General features: G+C 44.1%; 1 protein-coding gene across 6 annotated transcripts in view; it reads left to right on the top strand.

Moving 5' to 3' along the window:
• The window catches only part of LOC133753321 (nuclear RNA export factor 2-like), a 100,215-nt gene extending 82,938 nt beyond the window's left edge, over positions 1 to 17,277 (top strand). For 4 of the 6 annotated variants that reach the window (XM_062183849.1, XM_062183853.1, XM_062183852.1 and 1 more), the window contains exons 3-22: positions 8,821 to 9,010; positions 9,229 to 9,373; positions 9,658 to 9,741; positions 9,831 to 9,935; positions 10,044 to 10,124; positions 10,258 to 10,327; positions 10,480 to 10,568; positions 10,689 to 10,796; positions 10,970 to 11,079; positions 12,523 to 12,559; positions 12,963 to 13,031; positions 13,112 to 13,167; positions 13,307 to 13,414; positions 13,533 to 13,591; positions 13,701 to 13,816; positions 13,914 to 13,956; positions 14,859 to 14,928; positions 15,744 to 15,926; positions 16,833 to 16,893; positions 17,022 to 17,277. In XM_062183849.1, coding sequence (XP_062039833.1) covers positions 8,821 to 9,010; positions 9,229 to 9,373; positions 9,658 to 9,741; positions 9,831 to 9,935; positions 10,044 to 10,124; positions 10,258 to 10,327; positions 10,480 to 10,568; positions 10,689 to 10,796; positions 10,970 to 11,079; positions 12,523 to 12,559; positions 12,963 to 13,031; positions 13,112 to 13,167; positions 13,307 to 13,414; positions 13,533 to 13,591; positions 13,701 to 13,816; positions 13,914 to 13,956; positions 14,859 to 14,928; positions 15,744 to 15,926; positions 16,833 to 16,893; positions 17,022 to 17,066 — 1,829 coding nt within the window. In that variant the 3' untranslated portion in view covers positions 17,067 to 17,277. Of the gene's footprint in view, positions 1 to 3,937; positions 4,014 to 8,820; positions 9,011 to 9,228; positions 9,374 to 9,657; positions 9,742 to 9,830; positions 9,936 to 10,043; positions 10,125 to 10,257; positions 10,328 to 10,479; positions 10,569 to 10,688; positions 10,797 to 10,969; positions 11,080 to 12,522; positions 12,560 to 12,962; positions 13,032 to 13,111; positions 13,168 to 13,306; positions 13,415 to 13,532; positions 13,592 to 13,700; positions 13,817 to 13,913; positions 13,957 to 14,858; positions 14,929 to 15,743; positions 15,927 to 16,832; positions 16,894 to 17,021 lie in introns of those variants that run through there. The other 2 variants (XM_062183854.1, XM_062183850.1) reach the window with 2 other exon arrangements.
• The last annotated feature ends 2,966 nt before the right edge of the window (positions 17,278 to 20,243 follow it).

The following is a 20,243-nucleotide window of genomic DNA, read 5'->3' as shown; positions in this document are numbered from 1 at the left end:
GATTTCCAAGTAATTTTCACATGTCTTGGAATTATAGACTGGTTTTGATATTTTACAATGAATTATAATGTGTAAAACACATTCTGAGGTTGCAGGCCTTGCTAAAACTGGCCATAGGTCATATTTGGCCAGGGTTATGGTAGTTTCCTAACTCCTGCTCTGAGCTAATAGATTCACTGGGTCTCCAAAATGGCACTGAGTGGAAAGTCAGCAAAAGAGGTGGCAGGCATTCCACGCATCTTCAAGTATAAACAAAAAGCAGAGGCTTTAACATAGTCATTTTCAAACTTGGTTGTACACTGTAGTCACAGGAAGAGGTTAAGAAAATGCGGTTTTCTTGGCCGGCGCCGCGGCTCACTAGGCTAATCATCCACCTTGCGGCGCCGGCACACCGGGTTCTAGTCCCGGTTGGGGCACCGGATTCTGTCCCGGTTGCCCCTCTTCCAGGCCAGCTCTCTGCTGTGGCCAGGGAGTGCAGTGGAGGATGGCCCAAGTGCTTGGGCCCTGCACCCCATGGGAGACCAAGAGAAGCACCTGGCTCCTGCCATCGGATCAGCGCGGTGCGCTGGCTGCAGCGCACCGGCCGCGGCGGCCATTGGAGGGTGAACCAACGGCAAAAGAAAGACCTTTCTCTCTGTCTCTCTCTCTCACTATCCACTCTGTCTGTCAAAAAATAAATAAATAACAAAAAGAAAATGTGGTTTTCTCATTTTATAATTTTCATTGTAGAGCTCATTCACTTTTTTGCTTAAATTTATTTGCACATATTTACAAATATTTACATTTTCATCTGTTGTGAATAAGATTTATTTATTGATTTCTCCTCCAGCAAGATCATTATTCATATATTAAAATGAGACTTTTTATTGTATGTTGATTTTGTATCCTGCAGCTTCATTTATTTGCTTTATCAGTTTTGGTTTAGTGTGCAGAAATTTCCATGTACAAAAGCATGTATTTTGTGAACATGAATAGTTTCATTTCCTCTTTTCCCATCTTGATGCCCTTTAGTTCTTTATCTTTTCTAATTGCTCTTGCTGATACTTTAAATACTATATTAAATGAGAGTGGTGAAAATGGATTCCTCATCTTGTTGTAGTCTGAGGGATAATACTTTAAGCTTTTTCCCATTCAGTACGCCTTTATAATTTTGAGCTCATGTTTCATCTATACCTAATTTGTTAAGATTTTTTTTAAATTATGAAGTGATGTTGAATATTATCAAATGCTTTTCTCTGCATCCATTTAGTTAAGCATTTTTTAATTCTTCACTCTGTTGATGTGACTTATGACTTATTTTTTTTAAAGATTTATTTATTTATTTGAAAGTCAGAGTTAAACAGAGAAGGAAGGAGAGGCAGAGAGAGAAAGAGGGAGAGAGGTCTTCCATCCGATGGTTCACTCCCCAATTGGTCACAAAAGCCGGAGCTGTGCGGATCTGAAGCCAGGAACCAGGAGCCTCTTCTAGGTCTTCCACGTGGGTGCAGGGGCCCAAGGACTTGGGCCATCATTCACTGCTTTCCCAGGCCATAGCAGAGAGCTGCGTGGGAAGTGGAGCAGCTGGGACTCGAACCAGCACCCATATGGGATGCTGGAACTGTAGCCAGCAGCTTTACCTGATATGTCACAGCACCAGCCCCATGACTTATTTTTGATTTGCAAATGTTGCCATACCCTTGCATTCCAGGTAAAAATCCCATTTGATCATGATGTGTGATCTTTTTGATGTAGTATTTTATTCAGTTTGCTAATATTTTGTTGAGAATTTTTGCATCTATGTTCATCAAGCATATTGGTCTGTAGTTTTCTTTTTTCCATTGTCTTGATTTTGGTTTTGTTCTTGGTATCAGAATAATGCTGGACTCATAAAAAGAGTTAGGTAGACGGCTGGCGCCGTGGCTCACTAGGCTAATCCTCTGCCTGCGGTGCCAGCACCCCAGGTTCTAGTCCCGGTCGGGGCGCCGGATTCTGTCCCGGTTGCTCCTCTTCCAGTCTAGCTCTCTGCTGTGGCCTGGGAGTGCAGTGGAGGATGGCCCAAATGCTTGGGCCCTGAACCCGCATGGGAGACCAGGGGAAGCACCTGGTTCCTGGCTTCGGATCAGCGCGGTGCGCTGGCTGCAGTGTGCCAGCCGCAGCGGCCGTTGAGGGGTGAACCAACGGAAAAGGAAGACCTTTCTCTCTGTCTCTATCTCTCACTGTCCACTCTGCCTGTCAAAAAAAAAGTTAGGTAGAGTTCCATCTTTTTTCAGTGTTTTGAAATATTTTGAGAAGTATTTGAAACAGTCACCGTTTAAGTGTTTTTAGAACTCAGTTGTAAAGCCATGGGGTTCTGGAATTTTCTTTGATGGGCTATTTTTAATTACTGCTTCAATAGAAATACTTTTATTATTGTGCTGTTTAGTTATATATCTTCTTGTTTTAATCTTTTAGGTTGTATATATTCAGGAATTTGTCCATTTCTCCCACATTTTCCAATTTTTAACATATAATTGTCCATACTAATTTCTTATGATCTTTTGTATTCTGTGGTATCAAATGTAATGTATCCTTTTTAATCTCTAATTTTATTTGAATTTTTTTCTCTTTATTGTTTGTTATTCTGGCTAAAAGTTTCTCCATTTTGTTTATCTCTTTTAAAACACCGGTTTTTCTCTTAATCTTTTTTATTACTTTAAGTTTTGGTTATTTCTGCCTCTAATTTTGGGAGTCAGAGTTCTTACTGCATTGTTAGATTGTTTATGTGAAATCTTTTTTTTAATTAAACTTTTATTTAATGAATATAAATTTCCAAAGTACAGCTTATGGGTTACAATGGCTTCCCCCTCCCAAAACTTCCCTCCCACCCACAACCCTCCCCTTTCCCGCTCCCTCTCCCCTTCCAATCACATCATGATTCATTTTCAATTCTCTTTATATACAGAAGATCAGTTTAGTATATATTAGGTAACGGAAATCTTTTTTTTTAAGAAGTGTACAATTATTGGGGTAAGCTTACCTCTTAATATTGCTTTGCTGTGTCCCACAGATTTTCATATGTTATATGTTTCCAATTTGATTAATTTGAAGAAATTGTTTATTTCCTTTTTAATTTCTTTAGTCATCCATTGGTAATTCAGGAGCATATTGTTCATTTTTCATGTATGTCAATGTTCTATTATTCTTATTGTTGATTTCTTGTTTTATCTCTGTGGTCTGAGAAGATATGTGATGTGATTTCAATTTTTAAAAAATTTGCTGAGACTTGATTTGTGGCTTAATAAATGGTCTATCATAGAAAATCTTCCTTGTGCAAATGAGAAAAATGTGTATTCTGTAGCTGTTGGGTAAAATATTCTATAAACTTCTGTTTGATCCATTTGATTCCTATTACAGTTTAATGCTCTCATATTTTTGCTGATTTTCTGGATGATCTGTCTATGATGACAGTGAGGTGTTGGAATCCCTTATTATTGTATGGGGGTTTATATCTCCCTTTAGGTCTAATAATATTTGCTTTATATATCTGGGTGGCCTTGTGTTGCATGCATCTATATTTTTGATTTTTATTATTTTCTTGTATCATCAATACATAATGTCCTCCTTTGTAAAAAGAGATTTTTAATGATTTCTCTCTTTTTGTTGAGTTTTTCATTTAGAATATCATGTATTATTTTTCTCACTTCCTAAACAGTCTGTATTCTCCTGCATCTCATTGAGTTTTTCTAGGATAATTATTTTGAATTCTTTTTTAAAAGATTTTATTTATTTGAGTGGTAGAGTTATACACAGAGAGAGGGAGGGACAGAGAGAAAGGTTTTCCATTGGCTGGTTCACTCCCCAAATATCCACAATGGCCAGAGCTGAGCAGATCTGAAGCCAAGAACCAGGAGCTTCTTCTGGGTCTCGCAAGCAGATGCAGGGTCCAAAGCACTTGGGCCATCATCCTCCACTGCTTTCCCAGGCCACTAGCAGAGAGCTGGATCAGAAGAGGAGCAGCCGGGACACAAAATGGCACCCATATGGGATGCCGGCACGTAAGTGGAGGCTTAGCATACTACGCCACTATGGCAGCCCCTTAAATTGTTTTTCAGACATTTCACAAATTTCCTTTGAATTAAAACCTGTTTCTGGAGAACTGTTGTGTTCTTTTAGAGGTGTCATGTTGCCTTGTTTCTTCATGTTTACTTTCTCCCTGCATTTTCATCTGAATATCTTGTGTAATATTTCCTTCTTTATGGAGTATGTTTTGTTGGGAAATACGTTTGTTTATATGGAATTGAGGGTATTACTTGGATTGTTGTTTTGCTTTTAGTTCGACGAGAACCCAAAAGTATAACATTTGAGTGGTTTATTCACCAGTAATCAGTGTCAGAAGTGTCTGTGATAGCCACAGTTGTCTAGTCTGCAGCAGTTCATGGGGGAAGAAGTATGACTTTGAAGCGAGTATATGTATATCTTCCTAGTATGTATATAGCTTTAGTGCCCAGAGAGTGGGGTGTCAGCCAGACTAGGTTTTGTGATGGCTGGAGCCTTGTTCTTGGAGCTGAGGAACACAGAAGGGGCTATCTGCTTGTCCTGCCAGGCAATCTTGAATGATGCTTGGTTTTGTGACACCAATATCTGTGAAAATGATGGGACCTTCTCCTTTCCTGTTGGGAGGATATGACTGATGCTTGCACATAGCACCCCAGATTCCTATTCCTGTCACTGATGGATGTGAAGGGGACCTTTCCCCAACCCTTTGGGATTAATACAGATTATGCTGGAAATTTTGCACTGCAGGTGTTGGTCTGAAGTGCTGAAATGCTGACAGTTCTTCCCTAGGTCCTATAGGGTAGAATCAGGTGAACCTGAAGAACTGAGCACAAATAGTCACAATCTTAAAGCTTCACAGTGAAGTGGGATCATTACCTAGATCTCACATTGTGAGAACCAGTATATGCAGGGGATTGTGGACTGGGAGCCATCAGACTGAAGCAGAATTCGGTATGCAGATGTACCGGTCCATATTTTGTTTTTGGAGTCTATGTCCTTTGGGTCTCTCTCTGGCTTTGTATCACTTATACACTGTCCTGTGTGATTGTCTTTTTTAATTATTTATTTATTTATTTATTTGAAAGTCAGAGTTACACAGAGAAGGAGAGGCAGAGAGAGAGAGAGAGAGAGAGAGAGTCTTCCATCTGCTGGTTCATTCCCCAATTGACTGCAGTGGCCGGAGCTGCACCAATATGAAGCCAGGAGCCAGGAGCTTCCTCCAGGCCTTCCCACACGGTTGCAGGGGCCTAAGAACTTGAGCCATCTTCTGCTGCTTTCCCAGACCATAGCAGAGAGTTGGATTGGAAATATAGCAGCCGGGACTTGAACTGGCACACATATGGGATGACAGCACTGCAGGCAGCGGCTTTACCTGCTGTGCCTCAGCTCTGGCCCCTGTGATTGTCTTGCCTGAGATTGTAGCTGTTGGCCATTCGGTAGTTCACTTTCACATTTTTCCCTCAGTGACATAATTTCTGAAAGAAAGTTGGTTCCTTCCTATACTCCATACTGTTATCATGTGCCCTTAGCCATCACTTTAGTATTCGATTTTTTTCATTTCATGGAAATGAGTTGCTTTCCTGGGATTCTCCAAGTGTCAGAAGTAAGGTCCTTTGTTGTTGTTTTGAGAATCATATGGACTTACGGCTTTTGAACATATTGAAGGGAGCTTCAAATCCCTGTTATAGGACTTTGAGCAGGGGAATGGAAGGATTTGACTTAAATTTTAAAACAACTCTCTGCCTGCTGTGTTGAAAAAGGATATTAAGGGAGTATAACAGCAGAAGTGCTTTTCGAAGGCAGTATAGTACAGGGCAGGGTGGTATCAATGGAAGGGCCAAAAAGTAGGTGGACTCTGGATATGGTATGAAGGCAAACCTGCTGAGAGATGTAAAATATAAGGGAAAGGGCACTCCAGGCCACTTCCAAGTTCTTGAGAGCTAACAGGTGGAATGTGTGGGTTAAATATTCCATTCACATTTTATTTCGCTTTCACTAATATACTGGGAAAGTCCCAAAAGTTATGAGTAGCAGAATTGTTTTGGCCATATGTCACTCAGTCAAATTAATGGTCCCCGCCCCCCCCCCCCCAGCACACACACACTCTACCACCACTACCACCACCAAGGAGTTAATCTGAGATCTGGATGTAATCAGCACATTGTAAAGTGATCAGGAGTGAACCAAGGTTTCTTCACAAGTGTGTCCTGAATTAGTGTGGAGTAAGTAATGTACAACAAGCATAATAGAAAGACTCAAGTCCAAGAGGAAGTTGGTTTATTTTTTAAAAATTTATTTATTTAATTTTTTGAAAGGCAGAGTTACAGAGAGGCGGGGGGCGGGGAGGTCTTCCATCCGCTGGTCCATGCCCCAAATAGCCACAATGGCCAGAGCTGTGCCAATTTGAAGCCAGGAGCCAGGAGCATCTTCCAGGTCTCCCATGCCGGTGCAGGGCCCCAAGGACTTGGGCCATCTTCTGCTTTCTCAAGCCTTAGCAGAGAGCTGGATCGGAAGTAGAGCAGCCGGGACAGGAACCGGTGCCCATGTGTGATGCCAGCACTGCAGGCGGCGGCTTTACCCTCTCTACACCACAGTGCCGTCCCCAGGATGTTGGTTTATAACAATCTAATTACCTCAGCCACCTCTCCAAAAACCAACTCCTGTTATCATCTGCTGATATATCATTTCAGTTGACTCTGGTAAAATAAAATACCCTTTGAGGATCTACGTATGAGAGAGAGAAGTGAGATGGCATGCTAAGTCTCACCACAGAGTGAATTGGGTATTGGGTATGATGTTGGTGAACCTGGGGGAGTGGTGATGGGGAAATGTGCAAAAGTTTTGATGTGGATCAGCAACAGAACTCCAAGGAATGAATGCAGAGTGAAATATAACTCAAAGCATTTTATAAGCATACCTGAGGCTACACTCTCCAATAAACTTGATGTCAGTGCAAAGAAAATTATAGAGATGCAAAGTGAGACAATGCATGACAAAACAATCAATCCACCAAGAGTTTGTAAGTATCCTGTGTGTGTAAACTCAAAATCTCAAAGTACACAGTGTAAAAACTGATGGAGTTAAAAGAAGTAGCCAAAACTGCAATTATGGTTGGGTACTTCCACACCTCCCTCTCTGCAAGTGATATAATTACTAGACAGACACACAGGAAGAAAGTGGAAGCTCTAAATAGTGCAATCAATACAGTGATGAGATGTAAATGGAATATAAGTAGAATGCTGTATGTGACTACAATAACTTTTGGAGGGTTTTGGTTTTTCTTTTTCTTTTTTTTTTCAAGTACCTGGCAACATTTGTGACGGTAGACTGACTTCTGGGCCATAAAACAAATTGCAGCAATTCTAAAAGCACTGGAATCATACTTACTGTGTTCTCTGACCATGATAGAGTCAAACTACCAATCAACAACAGAAAAATAATGGTACCAGTAGCCCAGTTCTTGTCAATGATGCCACAGCAGAATAATATGGATAAAGTTTGTGGGTAAAGGAAAGAAAAAGCTTAATAAACCAATGAGAAAGATAGCAGATCAGTGCCTCAGAATTACTGTCTTCTTCAGCGAGGGCAGTCTTGGTTTTGAAGGAGTACAAAAGGGAGTTTGGGCTGCTGGGAATGTGCCTAATGGCAAGTCAGGATATATAGTTACTGAAGTTTGTTATGGGTTTGACAATGGTATTATGTCAATCTTGGACATCAGTGGAGTCCTTGAGAAACCTGAGGATGGCTTGACTTTATTGTAAGGAGTGCATTACCGGGTGTTCTGCACAATTAAGCAGCTGTGAAATGTTATTTGGCTGGGATATGAAAGAGGCAAACATTAAGAGATTCCAGAGTTTCATTAACCAGGATGAGGCCCACTCAGCCTATAGCCTATTTATATTGTGCATTGCTTACTTGTACTCCTTTATATTTTGTTACATAAGTCCAATTCTCTGGTCATGCTGACCTGGGAGGGCCAGATTACTTGGTAATTTCAGCTGGCTTTCCCCAGGCCAGTTCCTAGAATTCACAAGCAAGCATTATTTATCTGTCAAATTTAACAAACACTAATTAGGCACAAGCTTAGTAGTTAGCTTTTGCTCCAGAACATGAAAAGAAAATGAAAGATGCATTGGCACATTTAAAATAACAGGGACTTTCCAAACATTTGGAAATTGTAGTTGATGCCTTACCATTCCAGTTTGTCATTTAGATTCTTGTTATAGAAGAGTACAGTTTAGAAAGTGTTGACCTCTGGAATAAAAGCATTTCAGGGTGGGACAACAGAAAGCTTGCTCCAGATACTGCAAACCAAGTGCAAAGACGGAAGCAGAGGAAGAAGTTAGGAGGCTGTTGCATCAGTCTCACCTATCCTTAAAGCTTGCACTGTGCCAGCAAAGAAAGCTCAGCTTGCACAAAATCAGTTTGGTGGCTGATTGGATTTGGAAGGCTCGACAGAGTTTGTCTCCCAGGTTATGGTTCAGTTGTCAGTTTAGAGAAGACTGAGAGAAGAAGGCAAGAATAGGACAAGTCCTGCTGTGTGGGTGGTGCCCAGTCTAACCGTTTCGGGTATGCATGATCTGGTTTATAAAGGTTCCACACAGATGCTTCCTCCTTGTAGATTTTTTTCTTGTGCCATATGTAAAATGTCTGTACAGGGAGAGGATTTCTGTTTTCTGGTGTTTGTGTGATTGGTCCCCTGGGGGCACATTGGTACCTTGAATGCCCTGCTATGGTGTTAGCCTATGATATGTTACACAGCCTGTGAGCACTGATGTGACTTCAAACTTGTTTGTTTGTTCCCAGTTTCAGAACACAGTGGCAGCAGTAGTGTTCATGAAGGAAGGAAGAGAAGTTGGGGTTCTTTCCAGGGTAATTTTGCCAGGAGGAACCTTCTTTATGAACATGGTAGGCATGAGCATTTCCCTTCACGCCGCCAGGATGATGATGGAACGGTAGCAATGAGGAATGTACACCACGAACCCCAGTTAAGACGGTAAGTGACTGAGGAACTTGATTTGCATGAAGCAATTCCTGAGAATGCAAAACTCTCATTCTCCGTGGTCCTGCTCTTCTTATAATGGAAAGACTGAAGAATGCTATAAGTGGAGTGCTGGCTGAGAAATCCTGTCTGCAGCCCTGGTATCAGTCGTGGGAAGCGTTACAGAATACTGTCTACTACTTACCACACTCTGCTTCTTTCCCTTTCCTCAGCACTCCCAATAGTATGCAATGCAGCAAGAGGAGACTGAAATATAATCATGACCATGTGGATGCGTATGGATCTAAGAAACGTCCAGAGGGAGAAATGGGGGAGCAAACAGAGGATGGAACTATAGCATGCTGGTTCAAGGTCACAGTGAGTGTCTTGTCAGTGTCTGCATGTGGAGGTGAAATATTGTAAAAAAATCTCATAAGAAGGAAGTTTGCACAAAAGACCTTCAGTTGACTTGCTGGAGGAGATTTTAAATGGGGAAAGAAGAGAGGTCTGCAAAACCCATATTTGGCATAAAAGCAAGAAATTCTTCTTCAGGTGTTTGTTAAAGCTAGTTAGAAGGTCCCAAAAGAATACTTGGTTGAGTCTATTCTCCATCCTTAATTCTGTGTTGTCACTAACTGCTTATTTCTGCCTTCTACACTTAGATTCCCAATGGGAGAAAGTATAACAAGAAATGGCTGATAAGCTCAATCCAGAGCGAGTCCGCTGTTCACTTCATTCCGGTTGATGTAAGAGTGTGGTGAAGCCAGGTGGGTAGGCACAGGGGAGAGAGGAGGCTTGGCTGTGAGACTACTGTTTTTCCCTTCATTCCCCATAGTTTCATTACATCAACAATCAGGCTCGGTTCTTTGTGCAATATTCTGACACTGCATCTGCACTGAAGAATGTGAGCCACAAGATTTGTGATGATGAGAACCGAAAGGTGTGTGCCTGTACTGATTGCCAGGGCCAGGGGCTGATGGAATTCTTTGATATTAAAGGCCCTGGTGTTCACCCCACCCCCACCCCTGCACGCACCTCCTTTTCCTAGATACCTATCTTCGTCAACCGCTCTTCTGTACCCTACTCTGTGAAGAATAAGTTGAAGCCAGAGGAAATGGAGCAGCTAAAGGTAATGTGGACTCAAGACATGCTGTGTAACTTACACCTCCCCAGACCCACCTCTTCTTCCTGCAGCCCCAGAATTCCCTGTCACCAGCACTCCCACAACCTCAGAGCTGTGCGCTCCGCATTTGTCTCTGCAGTTGACCTTGAACAAGCGATATGATGCTTCCCGGCAAGCTCTTGACCTCCAGAACCTCCGCTTTGATCCAGGTACATCTCATAGGAAAATTCCTGGGCAGCTGAAGGCAAAGGGTCTTATGTGGGAGGGAGACAAGGGGATGACAACTTGGAAAGGGTATTGTGCTGATGCTGGTCTTTCTGAATGCCTCTACTTCTGATTCCCTTCTCTTGGCTTCCCAAAGACTTGGTTGGCCATGATATTGATATGATTCTGAATCGAAGACAGTGCATGGCTGCCACACTGAAGATCATTGAAGAAAATTTCCCTGAGGTGAGGTCCTACACCCAGTGCTGGAATTTAAGTTGAGGTGTAAAGGAGAAGATGTGGAGGGCAGAATTGGCTCCCAGGTCATAGATGGTAACAGTCACTTTAACTCCCCCTTCTAAAAAGCTGTTGTCTTTGAACTTGTGCAACAACAAACTGTACCAGCTGGACGGCCTGTGTGATATTATAGAGAATGCTCCTAAAGTCAAGATCCTGAACCTCTCCAACAATGAGGTGAGAAGAAGATGCTAGATGCAATTGGGGTTGAGCGTGAGTAGGAGTGCACTTCAGATGACAACAATATGCACATAAAAAGTACATGTGGGTGAGGATTGGGGCTGGGGGTGAAGGGTCCTTGATGTCTCTCTCCCAGTGACTCAATTTCCAGTTTCCTCTGTTTTTCTCAGCTGAAGACAGCATGTGAATTAAACAAGCTAAAAGAGCTGAATCTTGAAGAGTTGTGGCTAGAAGGCAACCCGTTGTGCAGAACCTTCCCTAACCACTCTGCCTACATAAGGTCAGTGGAGGTGCCTGTCACCATTCTGTGGACATTAATCCCCTGGGAGCTTAAGCTGCCCCTGAAACTACCACCTGCAGGAGGCCACAGTTCAGTCCTTTATGGAAGACCACAGCCTTGATCCAGACACTGGTGATATGGACTGAGGTGGATTCTTCAGTACAGACCCTCATGTTCACTCCGGCCTTCCTGTCTCCAGGATGGGATGGAGCTGGCTTTTTTCCTGTGTCCTAAGAGGGGCCATCCTTCCTTTGCTCCAGAACAGGTCCCACACCCTGTCCCAGGCTGACATGGGGACTTACTTGCCCTGTACTAACGGCCGAGGTTCTAGATGGCTGTTGTCATGACACCTGTTCCACTGCCCAGTGCTATGAGCTGGGCCCTCCTTTGGGAGAAATCCAGTTTCCAGGGGGTCAGATGTGGGCCACTGGCAATGAGAGAGGGCTTCTTGAAGCAGGAGTGGAAGGCTAAGGGAAGAGGAGTTTGTGGAGACAGAAGGACAAGCTGACAGGAGAACTGCCCCTTCATTCCTCCTCATTATGTCATCCCACCCGGTCCTCCAGAGGATCCTTGGATAGTCCATGATGGATATAAATCCGTGCTTTAGGCACTGATGACTCAGACAGGCACAGCTACATGGGGATCTTGAGAAGAAAACATAATGATCCTAAGAGGGGCCAAGACCCTCCACCCCATGCTGAGCTGGGGTCTGGCCTTCTGGGGAAGGCCTCTTGCCCCCATGGCTGCTCCATTGACCATGTCCAGCTGTGACTGACCTCACATGGGTGAAAAAAGTTCAACCTTCATCTAGGGGCCCAAGCCTAATAGATAACTGTCTCCATGCCCATCTCAGTCCCAGGGCCCAGCCATGGGCCACTGAAGGAAATAGTTGTAGCAAGTGAGCTGCTTTATGCTCTCTGCTCTCTTCCTCTCTGACCTCAACACCATGGTCAAGCCTCTTCCCCTTCCATTTGCTTCCTGTTCCTCCTTTGTCCCTATTATGTCTCCCCCACATCTCCCTGGCCTACCTTCACTCCCTCTGTCTCATCATCAACATGCCACCTTCTCCTTGCTACCTGAGCCTCACTCCCTTCCCTGATCCAGTCTCCTCCTGGGTCATCTCTGGGAAGATGAGCTGGTCTAGTCCCAGCCATGCCTAGAAGAGTGCTGGACACTCAAAGAAATAGGTGAGGCCTGATCTCCCATCCCATACCCTACTTCCTGAAAAGCCTCTGAAGGGACTTGGAGGGCAGTAATTGAGACAGGGAGGGGAAGGACACCTGGACTGCCAGTGATGCTTTTTGCGGCCATAGAGAAGAGTGTCAGGACAATATGGATGGGAGGTACACAGGCAGAAGGAGAGGGAAGAGGGAGATGAAAACGGGGAGAAGATGTGCAAACAAAACTGTCAGTTGCTTCATTCTCTTTTTTTGATTTGGACAGTGCCATGCAGGACTGCTTCCCTAATTTGTTACGCTTGGTAAGTATCTGTAATTATCATTCTCCCCTCTTGCTATATACCCAACATCCATACCTGCCCCCTAAGCTCTTTGGGCTTCTCTAGATACATATTTGCTTCAGCACCTCGTCTGATGAGAACTTGGATTCCTGAAAAAGCTATGATTGTTTCCCTGGGTATGTGTCCATAGAGACACACAAAAACAAGTGCACATACACATGCAAAGCCCCAATTGCATATAATAGAAAAGCTATCCAGGACTCCATGAAGTGGCTGTCCACTGTAATTTTGTCCACGAAATTCTTGGGGACACTTCTCCCCTAGCTGTAACCCTTGTTCCCTTCCAGGCCTGTTCATCTCTTGTGTAAACCAGTGTCACTTTCGTGGTCTCCACTGATTACTTCCTCTTCTCTTCTCCATCCAGGATGGCCGAGAGATCGCCTCACCTGTTGTCATTGATGTTGGTGCTCCTAAGTTAGTAAAACTCTGCAAGGTGAGGAAGAAAGACAAAGCAGGATGTGAGATGTCGCAAGGGAGGTTTATCAGTCACATCATCAAATGATTTTATTCCAGGAAATCCCAAAAGGAACTGAAATGCTGAAGAGTCTCGTCCTGCAATTCCTGCAGGAGTAAGTATGCCCAGACATCACGAGGAAGGCGAGGAATAGGACAGGCATCCCACCCAAGCACAGATCTGCTCACAGGAGTTTTCAAGTCTCATTTGGGTCCTGAACCACAGAGATAGCCTTTCCTCATTGCTCCCCACAGGTATTACTTCATCTATGACCACGGGGATCGTCATAGTCTCCTTGGTACTTACCATGACAGGGCCTGCTTCTCTCTAACCATGCCCTTCAACTCCATGGACCCAGTCCCGTGAGTACTGCAGTTCAGTTCAGTTTGTCTATGGCCATGTAGCTCCCAGACAGGCACAGGTCAGCTCCTGTGACAGCAACACTGCCTAGATCACTATTTATTGTTCCTCATCCTCTAGGAGCGGCCTGTTTGTGTACTTACAGAACAGCAGGAATATCAAGAGTGTCACGGACCCCCGTAAGTGTGTGTATACCCGTAAGTGGGTAAGAGGGTATAGAGGGGACAGTTGCAGGGTCCCAGAGACAGAGTGTGGCAATTAACGATCTTCTATTCCCTTCCCGCACAGACTTGCGAAGGCAGCTATTGAAGCACACAAGCCGTGACATAGTGGATGCTCTCAGTGTGTTGCCAAGAACCAAACATGACTTTAATTCTTTCTCAATAGACATGTGGTTCCATACGGTGAGCATCTGCCTTCTTCCATCAAGCGGGCCCCAGGAAGCTGGAGCTGGATGGGAGGTGAAGGGGGATCCTGAGTGTCTGAATTCTTCCCTTTCAGGAAACTATGCTCTGCTTTTCTGTCAACGGGGTGTTCAAGGAAGGTGAGTGTAGAGTCACCTCAGAGCCCCCACCACTCCCTTCCTCCGACTGGCCTGCCCCTCAGAACTCACCCAGCCTTCCACAATCTGTTCCCCTCCTTCCTGTTCTCCCTTTCATTTCTCCTGACCCTATTCTGCTCATAAACCGTCCTAGGCCCATGACTTCCTCCCTGCATCGCTCAGGTATCAGGGATATAAGCTGTGGAGGCTTTTCTTTTAAGATTCATTTATTTAAAGGGCAGTTAGAGGGAGGGAGGGAAGAAAGAGGGGGAGAGGGGGAGGGGGGAGAGAGAGAGAGAGGGAAATTTCCATCCACTAATTCACTCCCCAGATGACCACAGTGGCCAGAACTGGGCCAGGCCAAAGCCAGGATCCAGGAGCTTCATCCAGGTGTCCCATGTAGGTACAGGGACATAAGGACTTAGGCCATCTTCCACAGCTTGGACAGGTACATTAGAAGAGAGCTGTCAGAAGTAGAGTGTTTGGGACAGGAGCTGATGCCTATATGGGATGCCAGAGTCACAGGTGCTACAACCCCAGCCCCAGGCTGTGGAGTTTGGTGGTGCCATTTCAAGTGCTTACTTTGTGTCCTTGGGCCAGTTATCTTACCCCTCATTTTTTTCCATACACAAAATGGCGCTGTACTAGCTGTCTCTTGCCCAGGTGTGAAACAGGAATCAAGTGAACTTGTGAGGTGATTGGTCACATGGGAGCCCTACCACCAGGCGTGGAGTCTTCCTGTTGTTACTTCCCCCATTCCCACCGGCTGTCCGCCCAGCTGTCCTAACACAAAGCAAACATTTGTCTCACCTTGAACCCCTTGAGTGTAAGACCTGGACTGGGCATGGTGTGTGAGCGGATAAAGCACGTGCAACTCTATATTTTTCTTATTGTCCTTTAAATAGAAAACAGTTCTCCGGATTCTGTGTTTGCCTTCACCCGGACCTTCATCGCTATCCCTGGCAGCACTTCCAGGTATGTGCTGTGTTGCTGGTAAGAAAACCCATTCCTTGAGAGCTTGTTTGGAGGTTCTAGCAGGGGAGCGCAGCTACTCGTATACCCTTGACCAAAGACCGGTCCTCCTCTAGCGGGGAAGGTCGTCCTCTTCGACCGAGCGCACAGCCTTGGGAGGGACGCACATGGAGCGGTGAGGGAGGAAGGGGACACCTGCCTAGCCAGCCAGATCAGCCGAATCAACCCTGGCGATCAATGGGGTGACAGATGTTGCAGCCAGATCGCCCTCACATCCCAAGCTGTACTTTGGAAATTTATATTCATTAAATAAAAGTTTAATAAATGAAAAAAAAAAAAAGAAAGAAAACCCATTCCTCCCTGGGGCCAGTGTTGTGGGAATGTGCTGGTGTAGTACTGAGGATATTCCCAGTATTAGGAAGGGCCAGCAGTACATCCAGGGAGCAGTGTGAGCTAGAGGTTCAGAGCGTGGTCTCTGAAATCAGAGTGTGGGTTCTCTTCCTGACTGCAACACTGCCTATGTGATGTTAATCCATTACTTGAACTTTCTGTGACTCGGTGCCTTCTCATATCTCTTTCCACTCCCTTTCACTGTCGTACACAGAAAGGGTAAGACTACAGATGAAGTATGGGTGGTAAACAGTCTCTCCAACTGGGGCGGATAGAGAGTAGTAGCCTAGGGACTTGGGAGGTGCGAACAGTGGGGATAGGCAAAATATTCAGTTGCTGAGTGGCAGTGGTTATGGAGGATGCTGTTGATGGGAGTCTGGCGATGTCCACCTGTGCAGTAGTTTGAGAACATGCTTTTTAAATTATAGTCTCTGCATCACGAATGACCAGCTGTTTTTGAAGAACGTCAGCAGCAGCATGTTACAGTGCACCTCCTCCATCCCAGGAGCCACACCGAGCTCCAGTTGCACACCCGCACTCTCCCAGCTGCAGCTGCAAATGGTGCAGTCTTTCTCCACCCAGTCTGGGATGAAATTTGAGTGGTCTCAAAAGTGAGTTCTGGGTGGGCTTGGGAGAGGGAAGTTGGAGACTGGGGAATGGGAAGTTGGAACAGCAAGGGTATGCAGAATAGAAACACATAGGCAATTTGGGGAAGGAGCTATGTGATTATTTTGCTGTCATACAAAACTAACGGGCCTGAGAAAAAGGTGTCACACTTTTATACAGGTAGATGGAAAGAAATAATATGAACTCACAGCCAGACTGAATTTATTCAGAGAAAATAAAACCACAGAGGTCGATCAACTGCCATCATGCTCACAGACCAAACACCTGGCAGAGGCCCAGACCCCAGCAGGCTGGGCCTTTTTATATCTTAGGTGGGCTAGGGGTCAGGGTGGGTGGGACAGCAGGCAGAGGTGAGCTTCTCCATACTGGTTCTTCAGGTTTGGCCCACTGGCTTCCAAACCTGGGGAAGAATGCAGGGGTGGGGTGGGGAACAATACAGGGTGTGAGACAGATATGATCTCTTGAAAGAAGGCAGGGGTAACAAGAAACCTAAAATGGCTGAAGCTTCTGTGCTTGTTCCGTCAAATGGACACGATTGAGACAGTTAAAAGCCACGTGACAGAATGAGACATGATATTTGACAGCCACATATCAGACAAAAATATATGAACAAACTTTACAACCAACAATAAAAAGACATTCCAAATTTTAAAGTGCAGAAAGTTTTTGAATGGGCCTTTCTCCATAGAAGACATACAAATGTCCTACAAGAACATGGAAAATTCTGGTCATCATTAGTCATTAGGGAGGTGTAAGTAAAAATCATAATGAGTGACCACTTCACAGCAACTATGATGACTTAAACAATAAATGATGGATACTAACTGTTGGTGAGGATGTGGAGAGATTAGCGATCTCTTGTGTTACTGGTGTATGTTTTCCCACTCCAGGTGCCTTGAAGAGAATGAGTGGAACTACACCAGAGCAGCACAGGCCTTCATTAACCTCCAGGTGAGGTCCAGGAAGCAAGTGGGTAAAAGATGGATGGCTCTGGGCCTTCCGGAAGGTGGAGGTCAGGTGGCTTGGTGGTATAACTCTGAGCTCCTGGCTCTTCTGATGTCCCAATTCCTTCCCTCCAGACAAAGGGCACGATCCCAAAGGAGGCCTTCCAACAGAGTGTCTAAAAGGAGCCCTTGGATGTTGTCTTCATCTCTGTCCGCGTCATCTTTGGTTCTCGTTTCCAGCAATATAAAGCCACATTTATGAATAAGATTGGAGACTTATCCATCTGAGAAGCAAAGAGTTCATTGTAGGAATGGTATAATAACTATTCAAAAGATCGAATATGTTTTCTTTTTTCTCTACTAAATATTGCTGGTTTTGTTCATAATAAAGAGTGGCATTTTGTGTTGTATGTTTTGTGTCCCAGATTGCTCTTCTTTTGCCCTAGCCATGAACCAACCGGGCCAAGGATGAAAGCCTCCACTCCTTATTGACCTACATCGTTCTCTCTGGCTGTCCCTAGCAGATACAACAGACTTGCCTCCCTGGATAGTTTAGCAGTGCATTCCAATGAAAGGAACACAGGCTACTTCCAGGGATTGCCTTGCAGACAGTTTGACTCTGTTAGATGCTCTGCCTGGAGGCCTGCAGAAACAGGCATGTAACAAGACACAAACAAGAACTTTGCAGGGGATGTCTCCTGTCTACTGAAGACTAAGGAAGCTGGGAATGCAGGAGAGGGGAGGCAGAGAGGAGAGGAGAGAAATGCATTTTCAAAAGATTTATTTATTTGAAAGATCTTCAGAGAGAGAGAGAGAGAGAGAGAGAGAGAGAGATCTCCATCCACTGATTCACTTACCAGATGGCCAGAACACTAGGGCTGAACTAGGAACCAGGGTCTTCACCTGCATCTTCCACGTGGGTGCAGGCATCCAAACATTTGGACCATCTACTGAGGTTTTTCCCAGGCCATTAGCAGGGAGCTGGATAAAAAGTGTAGCAGCTAGGACACTAACTGGCACCTATATGGGGTGCCAGCATCCCAAGTGGTGGCTTTACCCACTATACCACAATGCTGGACCCCAAGAAATACATTTTAAAATTTACTTCTTATTCCTAATATTTGAACATTTTCACAAACAGAAATGGATGAGAAATGGGCCTTTTCACAGCTCTCACCGGGATAATACCTACCCTGCCATACACTGACAAGCTTGTTCCCCTTCCTGGCTGTGCAAGGGGGTCTCATAGTTGCACTTAGAGTGTGGTGTGAGTCAGCCTATTTGCCCAGTGCATTTATCAGAGAGCTGACACCGTGTGCTCTGTCTTAAGGGAATTCAGCTAGTCATTTTCACTTCCAAAAAAACAGTAGTACAGAATATCATATTCTGGTCAGCTCTGTGGGACCTCTCAATGGTTGGCAGTTAGCAGTTTCAAACTTTAGACAGGAGTTGAAAGGGAAATTTGCACAATTTATTTTCACACTTCTGTAATGCTTTCACTTTAGACAAGAGTCTGGTGTAGTTTTTTTTAAAATATTTATTTATTTAAAAGACAGAGTTGGCAGGGAGTGGTCTTCCATCTGCTGGTTCATTCCCCAAAAGACTGCAACAGCCAAAACTCGGCCGACCCGAAGCCAAGAGTCAGGAGCTTTTTCCAGATTTCCCATGCAGGTAGGTACAGGGGCCCAAGGACTTGGGCTACCTTCTGCTTTCCCAGGCCATAGCAGAGAGCTGGACTGGAAGAGAATCACCTGGGACTCGAACTGGTGCACATATGGGATGCTGACACTGCGGGCAGCAGCATTATCCACTATGCCACAGCACTGACTCCACCAGCATAGTTTTTTAAAATAACTTTAATTCATTTTTAAAATTTCTTTGAAAGGGAGAAAGATCCAAAGAGAGACAAGAAAGGTTTTCCATCCACTGGTTCACCCAAGAAATAACTGCAAAGGCAAAGGTCAAGCTAGGAGCCTAAAACACAATGCGGATCTTACACATGGGTGATAGAGTCCCAAGTACTTGCGATATCAGCTGATTCCCATAGTGTGCCTTACCAGGAAGCTAGAATTGGAAGCTGAATGGAGATTGTCACTCCATTATGGGGTATAGATGACTCAAATTACAGGTTACAATCCTATAAATCCATAGGTAACATGCCACCGGTTTAAAATTATGACTCCTCATTAATATTTTGCACAATGTATTTCCTATACTTGAACATTTTTTTGTTTCTATTTTGATACATTATGGAGGAAAGAGCACTTTAAATGCATTTGTTAATATTGTAATAGTTTTAAAGTTACAAGCATTATAAAGTAGTAATAAAAGAGTTTCCATGTACTCCTCACCACACTTAGTATTAATATCTCATGTTAGTATATTTGTCACAACTAATGAACCATATACAGGTTCCTCTTTTTTTAAGGTTTATTTATTTATTTGAAAGAGTTACACAGAGAAGGAAAGGCAGAGAGAGAGAGAGAGAGAAAGAGAGAGAGGTCTTCCATCCACTGGTTCACTCCCCAGATGGCCACAATGGCCGGAGCTGGACAGACCCAAAGCCAGGAGCCAGGAGCTTCTTCTGGGTTTCCTACATGGGTGCAGGGGCCCAAGGACTTGGGCCATCCTCCACTGCCTTCGCATGCCATAACAGAGAGCTGTATTGGAAATGGAGCAGCCAAGACTCAAACCGACACCCATATGGGATGCTGGCATTGCAGGCAGTGGCTTTACCCACTACCCCACAGTGCCGGCCCCTCTGTGTAATTGATATTAGTCATTCTGAGAGGGGTAAGTTGATACCTCATTGTGGTCTTGATTCACATTTCCTTGATGGCTAGTTACATTGAGAGTTTATTCATATATTTCTTGGCCATTTGTATATCTTCTTTTGGGAACTATCTATTAAGTTCCTTTGTCCATTTATTCACTTGATTTTTGTTGTCAAGTTTTTTTGAAGTCATGATTTATTTTGGATATTGATTTTTGTCAGGTAGCTTGTGAATATTTTTTCCCATTCTGTCAGATACCTCTCCACTTCCTTGATCTATTCAATTGCTATACAGAAGCTTCTGATTTTGATACCATTTGTCTCATTTTGCTTTTTTTGACAGTGATTTTGGGGACATTATCCATAGAATCATCTCCTATACCAATGTCTCCTATGTTCACTTCTAGAAATGTCATAGTTTCAGATCTTACATTTAGGTCTTTGATCCATCTTGAGTTTATCATTGTATATGTTGAGGGGTAGGATCTAATTTCATTCTACATCCAGGTTTGCCAGCAACATTTATTGAAAAGACGGTCCTTTCTCCAATATGTTTTATTAGCGAATTTATTTATTTATTTATT

This window comes from Lepus europaeus, chromosome X (genome assembly GCF_033115175.1).
Source record: "Lepus europaeus isolate LE1 chromosome X, mLepTim1.pri, whole genome shotgun sequence".
NCBI classification, from domain to species: Eukaryota; Metazoa; Chordata; class Mammalia; order Lagomorpha; family Leporidae; genus Lepus; species Lepus europaeus.
This window is presented reverse-complemented; position numbering and strand designations above follow the sequence as displayed.